This window comes from Camellia sinensis, chromosome 7, assembly GCF_055761805.1.
Source record: "Camellia sinensis isolate YWXY chromosome 7, ASM5576180v1, whole genome shotgun sequence".
Lineage (NCBI taxonomy): Eukaryota > Viridiplantae > Streptophyta > Magnoliopsida > Ericales > Theaceae > Camellia > Camellia sinensis.
The window spans coordinates 146,204,101-146,215,117 of record NC_138967.1 but is presented as its reverse complement, the minus strand read 5'-3'; the positions used below and the strand labels follow the sequence as shown (position 1 = coordinate 146,215,117).

Below are 11,017 nucleotides of genomic sequence, written 5' to 3'. Positions count from 1 at the left end.
CTGTAGTTTGTCTTCTTGAAACAAAAGCTAAGGAAAATAAAGTCGAAGAAACTAGAGGAGTGTTGAACCATGATCAATAGTTCTTGATTATTTTAAGATCGGAAACAACCCATCTTAAAAAACCAAACCAAATCCTATCATTCGAACCGGTCCGGACCAATTTACCATTTCCTACAAAAAAAAAAAATTGGTGCCAACAAGTTCCAAACTTTCGCAGGTAAGTTTTGCAACAACGTTGATTTTAATGAGTTAACATATGTATCTTAATTCAAGATAATAAATTCATGCCAAACACTCCCTAATAAAGTGTCATTGGTTCATTAAAAAATAAAATCTCACAAATTGTGACCAAAAAAAAAAAAGAGTTGTTGCACCTTCACTCCCACATCCCATCTTAGTAAATGCAGTAATGACTAAAATTTTATGTAAATAAATTATGTGTCATCACTTTAAGGGCATATATGATTGGGTAGATTAGAGCATGAGATTGAAATTATTAATTCGTGGACCTAATTATTCAATATTTGTTTTAACATTTTAGTTTAGGATTATTAATCCAATAGATAATTAATCCAACAAATTTGTAGGATTATTAGTAATAGGGTAGGGGTGGGATTATCAATCCAATGGATATTAATCCAATTAGGTAGTGAATACCACACAAATTTAATAGGATTATTAATACTTCACTATTAATCTTGTGAATCAAACATGACCTAATGATATAGTGTATGTTATCCACGCCACATGCTCGAAATTGTAATAAGATAAGGATACACTTGTACACTTTACACTCTAAGAATTTAATATATTTTTTACACTCTAAGAATTTAATATATTTTCAGTCGAGAGAATTTTTTTTTAACAATTAAACATCAAATAAAATCTAAGTTTGTTTTCCCCAAATTAATCATATGACAACACATTTTAACTCATTTTTTATGTTTTGTCATGTTAAAATTACATTCGCCTTAGATTTTATCTTATTATTATTTTTCTACTCCTAAAAAGCCCTTAAGGAAATATATTATAACAATCTTTTGAGATACCTTAGATCGCCAAATTTATTGTTTTGAAACGAAAATACACTACGCTTTGGAACATGCATTCCAAAACGTAATTGGCTATGGTAACAACGTTTTCTAGTAATACTGAATATAATAAATATCATTTGTGATTGCATTTCATATATCGGTGATATATCATTGAGTATGTAATTTTCAATATAAAATTTGGTCATCTTCTCATTGCTATTCAACACAAATCACACCTCACCTTCTTTACTTTCTAAATGGTATAAAGATTTCCCCCTTACCCAAGTGAGATCAATGAAAGCTTCCACACACCATTGTGCAAGTGATTCTCACTAGTCTATCATCGTATTAATATTAATATATATATATATATATATAGAGAGAGAGAGAGAGAGAGAGAGAGAAATTCTACTATACACCCTAAAATAAAAAATATACCTACTATATGCATCTTTACCTTCAACTATTAAATTAAAAAATATATATAATAAATTTCAGTCATTGATCAAAGTACTAAAACTAATATGCATTATAATCGAAAATCACTTTAGTCATAATCAAAGAACAGATAATATACAACACTACTTTGGGACAAAATCAAACATCATAGCAGAACATTTATTAGCTCCACCACCACAATAGCTCAAAATTAAACACTGCAATAACTTATAATCACAAGACATGTGTACCTGACATTGCATTCATACTAGCCATGTTTATCAACCCACACAGTACAATTGAGTGAAGTCAAGCTAGTGAAGCACAAGTGAGCGGAAGTCAAGCTAGTGAAAAATGAAATCAATAAAGATGGCATACTACATCTACTTCCATTCATAGGGATAATATGCACCTCACATCACCATTTTTTCCACCCCCTAGTTTACATTGTAGAATAGGATTGGTATTTGAACTGATACTACTACATATCAGTGGAAAGTATACAAAATATTAACATATCAGTCCAAATTCACTTTAAAGCCATATATAATGGCGTAATGGGCGGGTCTGGGGTTTGAATGTTTTTAGGATTGGATTTGGGATGGCCAAATTAGTCCCCATACCCAGACCAGGCCAAACCTAGAGTGGCACATATTTCCTAGTTTCCCTCAATCATCATTACATAAATCACACATTTTGTTCTTCTACTTCCTTTTATCATGAATCCCAACCCTCCATTAACTAGCCCAGATCACTTCCTATACCTCTGCTTCTGCTAACTCGGATATCCCCAGACTATATGCAAAAGACTGAACTACTACTTACTAATCGTCGCCTGCTTCCAGAGCATCTCTCTTTTATGTGCATTGTTGCTCCAATTCTGCTACCATATTATCTTTTCCTTATTCAGATCCATGGCTAACAAACACCACACACCTCCCTCCTTATCTTTAGATGATTTAAGTTCCACGCCTCCTACTAGAGAAAAAAATCTCATCTTATTGGAAAGATTATTGTAGACAAGAATCTTCGCAGATTTGGAGTTCAAGATGGTTTATCAAGAGGACTCTGGAGTACAGAAGCTGAATTCTGTATTGCGACTTGGGGGTGAAAATATGTATGCATGCTCTTTCAATAAAGAGGAGGATAGTCAGAGAATTATGGAACAAGTGCCTTGATCAGTTACGGGTGTTATCTCAGGGTGCTTCAAAAGTGGAAGGACTGGACAATGCTCAATAACCCCCTTTTTTGGCATAAATAAGTGGTTTGCCCATAGGTAATCTGACAACTACAAATAGTGTGAAGATTGGACAACTCATTGGAGAGGTTGCACAAGTGGAAATATGATTCTCATGAGAGTTTTATTGATAGAAACTCTTTTTTTTTTCTTTGAGCTTCAACAAAGAATTTTAATAAAAAAGCAAGAAGGAAAGAGGACAAGCAGTATTCAGACAAACAAAAAGATAAAAGTCAAAACAAATAGCACGAAATTCCTAGCACTAGGGATGTTATTGATAGAAACTCTCTCTCTCTCTCTCTCTCTCTGAGTCATACGGATAATAAATTTAAATGAACCTACCTAAAGGACTCTCACTCACCAGAAAAACCATTGACAACCTATGGCAAGGCTATCAGATTTGTGCTATCTGTGCAGCAAAATTGGCCATGAGTAGTGATAGTTCACAGGGATACTGACCCTAACTACGAGTAAATCCTGGTTGATTTTATGGCTCCCAAAAGAAAAAAAAATATCAATCCAACAAACAAGGAAGCCCTTACCTGGGTCAGGTTTCGCAGGCAAGGCAGGTAATGCAGGAGGAAATTGCAGCAAAATGTGTCAAAATAGTGCACCAAATTAAGCAACAAGTAGTTGACTTGTACCAGATGCTCACATCACACAATCCAAGGTGGTGCAATTTCTCATCAAGAAAAGTTGTGATAGCTATATGTGTGACATAGCAATGCAATGTGGTGCATTGGTTTTCTCTCAGATTAGAAAATTGGAAAAGCTTCCAAGCAAGGGCCCAAAATTAGGAAGTTGGGTTGGCAAGCTTTTAACGGACTTCTATTGCTGAAGAGTATGTTGTGGTTGACGACGGTTCAGCCCCCTCCAAATTAAGACTATTCAAATTGATACAAGGAAGACGACTTCCCTATTTTTTCATGCTAAGAACAACTCTCAGTAATAGGAAGAAAACACTGCTCTGGTAGTTATAGATACAAACCTCAAAACAAATTGCAAGCATGTTCGCATCAAAGAGAGAAATCAAATTACTAAGGATGAACCCAAGATATAAGGACACGACCTGGTAGAGGTCTATCTTTGAGTTAGCTCAGATTGGCAACTTATAGAACAAAGGCTCTGGTCAATAAACGGGTTTCGACAATTGCCCCTCAACAGCCCCAAGGGGCCACATCAGTATATTGTATAAGAATTGTCAAGGGCTGGGGCTACCTTGACAATTCAACCATTAAAGATCCTGGGTGTCCAGTTTAGACCCTCACTAATTTGCCTGCTTGAAACACAAGCTAGAGAAAATAATTTTGAAGAAATCAGAGTATTTAATTTGTGTTTTTCACTTTTGGAGAATATCGGTCTTGTTAGAGGGGTGGTAGTTTTTCCAAGCAAAAAGGTGGATTTGCACTTTACTGAATTCCCATCTTTTCTTTTCTTTTTCTTTTTGCGATAGGCAATGCTCTTTTCATAACCTTTTTGGAAAGTGGAGGCTCTCATTTATTGATGTTTGCCAATAATTAGTGAAAGAAGAAATCTTTGCTCTCTTATAGCTAATGGCTCTCGAAATTTGAACAAACCATGGCTATGCATGGGGGGTGATTTCAATGACATCTCCTTTGCAACAAAGAAAGAAGGTGGCAGAGATAGACAAAGGCTCAAAACCACAACTTTTAATGAATTCCTCTATCAATGCAAGTTTATAGACTAGGAAGCACGGGTGCGAGTACCGATATGGGTGCGGGTACGATACGGGGTACGCCAGTACGTCAAATTCTTAAAAAATTAGGGTTAGGGTTAGGGTTAGGGTACGTCAATTTTTTTTTATTATTATTTAAATATATAGCTAAACATCCAACATACAAATCAAAGTTTCAATATCAAAACTAAAATGAGAACATCTTGTCCAAAATGCTATGTAAGTCTTTTTTTTTTTCTTTTTTGATTGCCTAAAATAGGATGCAAAAGAGAGCATAACCATGTTCATGGGTAAAGGGTGTTGAAAACAAATTACTTGATGATTTTCGAAGTTGAAAGAAGAATAATAAAGGCTGCAACAAATTCTCGCAGTTGCAAAAAAAAAAAAAAAAAAAAAAAAAAATCACCCTTCCATACCCAAAACATATCCATGACATACCCAAACGTATTTGCTGTACCTAGCATGTATTCGGCGTATCCGGTACGCATACCGCCGTACCAGTACGCGTACCCACACCCGGTAAGTACCCGATACTCATACACCATTTTTGGAGTACCCGTGCTTCATAGTTTATAGATATGAGGAATAAAGGCTACAGTTTCACTTCGTCAAAAAACATAATATGAAACATCAAGGAAAATTAAAAAATATAAAATAAAAAACATTTGTTGCTAAGTAACTAGCAGATCATAGTTAGGAATGCATTAGATTTTACATAGCAAAATTCAAAGTAAACTATATGATCTTCTCAAAGTACCCAAGTCACAAATCCACCCAAGTTATATATACTCATCACAATGCCAAAGGAAAATTTACTGAGAAATAATAGCATAAAAAAGAATTAGAGACTCTCCACAATAGTACAATATTCAACAAGTTAGTATATCTAACCAATCAACATATATACATGAGAAGAAAGCAATACATTTCAACACTAAGAGGTATTGACAATATGTGAAAAGGCAATCCATCTATATTAATTTAACCATTATTCTACTTTTAAGTTCTTCCTCATTTCTTTTAGTTGATCCCCTAATCCTGCAACAACCCTATAAAAGGAGTCAACCTATGTGAGATATTGAAAATGTCAACGTGCTAGGATCTAAATATGAATTCCCCTCTTGACGTTATTACACACACAAAAATACTTTTGACAACAATATGACCCAATATTTTAAATTGATATCCTGACTTGAATATGAGAACAACAGTGCATTCAAGAAAAAGAATATTGATGCAAAGTTGCTGTTTATATGCAGCACAAAAATCCAACACAAAGTATCTAAGAACAACAAAATGACAAACTATAACCATTAAGTGCGGCAAACTATAACGATTAAAGTACTACAAGGGGGGATAATCATCTTGCCTTTCTCTTCTCTCACCCCAATGCTTCCTTGTTGGCAACCCCTTCAAGAGAAATTGGGACGCACATGTGATTTCTAGACTCCGTCAGCTACATCTAGTGCAACTAAGCTCTCCATATAAGTGTTAACATAAAATGACTCACCATGGAGTCCCAGATGCTTGATTTGGCGGCTTTTTGTATCACATGAAACCAACTCCCTCGGGACCCGGTAATCCATCTTGAACCATTAAGACATTGCCATTCTTCCTAGAACCCAATACCGTCAACCATTTTTGCTTCCCAATCATTCTGCATCCTTTAGTCCATGACTCTATGACACCATATTCTTCCATTACCCATACATGGTTAGTCCCAATTGTTTTCACAAAAGTAAAAACAGCTTCATAGAGGATTACAGAAAGTGACTTGCCCAATACTGTAATAGACCCGTCTGTTCGGAGAATCACATCAATTTGATGGTTTGGCAAAGCTATCTCCCTAAACACCTCATCGACTATGTCAAATGCCAGAATGCAAATACAATCCTTTCTTAGATTAAATACAACCCAATGAGCAGCCCCATTCACAAACGCAGGCAAGGAATCAAAACCATAAGGTTCATAACATAAATCACCAATACAAACGGATCTCCAAGAACCCGTGCTAAGCGCAAAAAGGTCCACCCTATGCACAACATAGCGGCGATGGTTATCCTTTGCACCCACAATTTTCACCACTTTGTAGTCATTACTCATGTGGTCGAACCGAAATCCAAAATCAAACCGAAGCAAGCGACAAGCCTTGGTTACAGAAAAACTAGACTTGGGAAGTTTCATGAATCTCCTAATTGATGGGTTCCATAGAACAGCACAGTCTGAGCCATAATAATCCGATAAGCACAACAACCCATCACATGAATCAACAATCTTGTCGTAGTTTTGAAATGGGTATTCAAGTTTCACAAACTCATCGCCAAATGCCTCGTCATCAGTAAATGACAAGCAGCGATCTCGATTCTCATAGTTGAGCTTGATGAGTAGTTTGTGATTATGGTTTGATTTAGTTCAATTGAGGTGTGCAGTGATGAAACTTGGGTTGGTGATTAAGGAGTACCAAGATTTTCACACTGACCTGAATCGAAGCAGAGATTTCATGGGTAGTCTAGCAAGGATTTCGATCAAGACATCCTCAGGTATGCAAGCGTTCGACATTGATTTCTTCGTCGTCGTTGTCATTTTTCTTCTCTTTCTTCTGAACTTGTTCGCCGTCGTTGTCGTAGTCTTGTGTTTGATTTTGGTGAAAAGGGGAAAGAAAAATAGAAGTGAAGACATGTTTAAAATTGGAGGATTTAAAAAAAAAAAAAAAAAAAAAAAAAAAAAAAAAACCCGTATTTAACCCTAATACCAAAAAAAAATAATAATAATAAAATTAAGTTTATCAATTTAAACTTTATTTTTTTTTTTCAACTTAAACTATCTACTTATTTTTTCTTAAGTAAAACTGATAAAAAAAATTTGATATTTTAACCATTAAACTAATATGATATGTCTAAAATATTTTTTTTTTCCAGTTTAATAGTTAAGATATTATTTTTTATCGATTTTATTTAGCAAAAATAGATAAATGATTTACATTAAAAATGATTTAAAATATTAAAATTTAAATTAACAAAATTAAAAAATGATTTATATAAATCAAGAAATGATTTGTTAAAATATATTTCGCTTTAAAAGTCAAACTCTAATTATTTATTTCTTTTAATTTCCCAAAATAAACGTTAGTAGGATGTTTTTAAAATCAAATGTCGATTTAATTCTTATCCAAATAAATCATAGAAACAGTTTTGAACCCAAGTAAAAAAATAAATTAACAAGTAATATTTTTAAGGAGAAATTACTCGTGCTCAAAAACCAATTCGAAAATCCAAACCAAACTGGGCGCAGATTCTCATCCTGCGATCCAATAAATTCTACAGTGCAATAGGGAGTCCTAAAACTAAAGCCACATTTGGTAAAACTATAAAAAAGTGATTATAGATTATAACTTAATAGATTATGACTAAAATGTTAATCTGTTTGGTGCAGCTGTGAAATTATAGATTTAAGCAGGTGAGTAGTGTTTGGTTAATAAGCTGTAAAATAACTTTTTATTATGTAATTGCCCTTTTTGCCCTTTGATATACAAATGATTATTTTGTCATTTTTTTCAATTTTAATTTAAAAAAATTATTTCATTAATAAAAATTAATATAATTAGTATTACAAAAATTATCATTTCATTAATAGTATCAATTAGTATAAAATTATTTCATTTTTTCATTGTAAATTAATTAGTATCAATTAATGGCTTAATTAGCATCAATTAATACTAAAATTATTAATAGTATCAATTTAGTATAATTTTTTTCATTTTTTCCATTATAGATTAATTAGTGTCAATTAATGGCTTAATAAGCATCAATTAATACTAAAATTATTAATAGTACCAATTAGTATACATTTTTTTTCATTTTTTCATTATAAATTAATTAGTGTCAATTAATGGCCTAATTAGCACCAATTAATACTAAAATTATTAATAGTATCAATTAGTATAATTTTTTTTTCATTTTTTCATTATAAATTAATTGGTGTCAATTAATGGCTTAATTAGCATCAATTATTATTTTTTATTCATTAATTATTATTTTTTTATTAAAAAAACACTGAAAACCTCCACACACACACTAAAAAAAAAAAAAAAGGAAAAACCCTAGCTTCGACGGGATAGCAGCGACAAACTGGCGCTAGGGTTTCAGATTGATCCAGAAAGAGAGAGCCGTTGTCACGCCGGCAACCCCTTCTTTTCCTCCTCCTTCTTCTCATCTCACCGCCAGCGTCAATCACGAAGAGGGAGAGAGAGCTAGGGTTCACGCTGTCGATCACGATGGTTCAGATCGCGATGGTTCAAACCGTGATGGTTCAAATTGCGATAGTTCAGATCGCGATGGTTCAAATCGCGATGGAGAGCGATTGGAGAACACCGGAGAGAGAGAGAGAGAGAGAAGAGACAGAGCTTTGGTTGCTAGAAATCGACCTGTTCGCCAGAAATCACCCTGGTTTGCCGGAAATTGCCTCTCCCGTTTGTGTGAGAGAGAAAGAAATGAGTGTTCTTGGTTTATATACATGGCACACTTGTAATTAGCATCAATTGGGAAGGGCATTTAAGTCATTATACGCCCCCAATTCAGCTTGCCACATCAGCTCAAATTCTTAAGCACCCCCGGAACTGTTTACAAATTTAAGCTGAAAATAGCTTAATCAAAGCTATAATCTATCCCTTTAAGTTTTACCAAACACACTAAAATAACTTAATTTAGGAGTGGTTTGGAATGTTCTAAATAAGTGTACTTTTTGACTTTTTATGAAATATGAGTTGGGTTTGAAGTGATGTGGTAGAAAGATGATGTGACTTAAATACGATAGTGACTTTTTGGCTTTTTTAGTACATGATAAACAAGGCCTTAAGCTAAAAGTTTATTTAAGTTGCTTTAAGGCCTCGTTTGGCAACAGGCCGGTTTAGCCAAAAAACCAAAAAGTTACTAAAAAGGCCAAAAAGCCAACAATCCATACCAAAAAGTCAAAAAAAAAAATTTCTCTACTTTTTGCACATATTTTCGTAAAAACTCAAAAAGTCATCCCAAACATATTAATTTTTTTAGCTCATATTTTAGCCAAATAGCCAAAAAGTTACCAAATTAGTCTGTTCCCAAACGAAGACAGGCACTAAGTTAGTGTTACCAAATTTGTGCATCATTGACCTCTCTCATAATGGTTTTATAGAGGAATTACCAATCAAAATTGGAATGCAATGAAATTTTTTGACGAGAACCAGATGAAATATATGAAGGCTACTATAAGGGAAGACCATGTGTTGGCAGAAAGCTATTTCTACTCAATGACAATACAAACAAAGGTGTAAGTACAGTGTACAATGAGATCCTGAATATCTTCAATGCCATTGATCTGTAAAGCAACAGATTTAAAGGGGAGATTCCAGAATCTATTAAAAACCTTAAGGGGCTCCAGCTGCCCAACCTTTCCAACAATGATATAAGTGATCAAATCCCAACATGCTTGGGGAAGCTAACAAACCTTGAATTGTTGGACCTTTCTCAAAACAAGTTGTTGACAACTAGCGCTTCTTACTTTCCTTGCTTTCTTAAATGTTTCAAATAACCATCTCACTGGACGCAATCCACAAGGGAAGCAATTTAACATTTGAGAACCATTCCTCAGAGTGGAATCCAGGATTGTGCAAAGATCCTTTGTCAAGGAAATGTGGAATGTCAGAGGCACCACAATCATCACCACCATTGAACTCAAAACAAGATAATGATTCGGTATTCAAAAGTACAGTTGATTGGATTGTCATATGCATGGGATATGTGAGTGGAATAGTGATCAGGACGGTTATTTATTGGGCACACATTGACCACAAGGTATTATGAATGGTTCATAAAGACCTTTGGAAGGAAACAACAGAAGCGGAGAAAGGAGAAAAGAAGGCGACAAGGAAACTAAAGTCGATTAGGCAATATATCGTGATAAGTTTTATATTGTTAGGTAAGTTTTCAGCAATATTGAACTGTATATACAATGCTTTTGTGATCTATTTTAGATTAATTAATGTGACTAGCTTATATTTATAGCAAAGGCAACCAAAACATTACCTGAATAATGCACGTAAAAGTAGTTTTGCAAAAAAATTCCAGTAAGTCGAGTAACTTGTACAGGCATTGTTATTAATTTTTCTTCTTCATCGAATGATTGTAGGTATTTTTTGGACTAACTTGAACCCTAAAAAACCCCTAAGCTTGTCTCTATCATCTCTAACAAAATTTTATCAAAAATCGGCCATTTTATTTTCTTTATGTTTATTTTATTGTCTTTGTATTCCCCTATCTCCCTTACCTTTGTCGTATCAACAAGGACAGAGGAGTTGATGCGCGCAAGAAAGGAGTTGCATGAGGAAGGAATCAAATATATTTGGGAACTTAGGATTTTTAGAAATTAATATGGTATTAGGTTATGATGCTTTCCTAATAAAGTAGCTTTTTTTATCCCTTAAAAAATAAAAAAAATAAAAATCATATTAGGTTATTATTAAAGATTTTATTAATATTTGGCTTCCTATCTATCAATATTTATTTTCCTATTTGATAACGCGCCTCTTTGTCTTATAAATCAAGAGTGAGGCCACTTTTCTCCGTATCCTTTCTGTAT

At 33.9% G+C, this 11,017-nt stretch overlaps 1 protein-coding gene across 1 annotated transcript; it reads right to left on the bottom strand.

Annotated features, from left to right (window-relative positions):
• Nucleotides 1-5,953: 5,953 nt before the first annotated feature.
• On the bottom strand, nucleotides 5,954-10,108 carry LOC145796162 (F-box/kelch-repeat protein At3g06240-like). The gene is made up of 4 exons (XM_082881198.1): nucleotides 9,941-10,108; nucleotides 9,725-9,829; nucleotides 6,867-6,884; nucleotides 5,954-6,781 (listed from the first exon to the last, which is right to left on the bottom strand). Exons 1-4 carry the CDS (start codon nucleotides 10,106-10,108, stop codon nucleotides 5,954-5,956), a joined length of 1,119 nt encoding a protein of 372 aa, XP_082737324.1.
• Between the last annotated feature and the right edge of the window lie 909 nt (nucleotides 10,109-11,017).

Excerpts from the sequence above, each read along its gene's own strand:
- LOC145796162 (XM_082881198.1), bottom strand. The coding sequence starts at position 10,108 with ATGGTGGTGATGATTGTGGTGCCTCTGACATTCCACATTTCCTTGACA. Across the intron at positions 9,830-9,940 it reads CATTTAAGAAAGCAAGGAAA|GTTGGGCAGCTGGAGCCCCT; the intron begins GTAAGAAGCGCT and ends ATTGTTGGAAAG.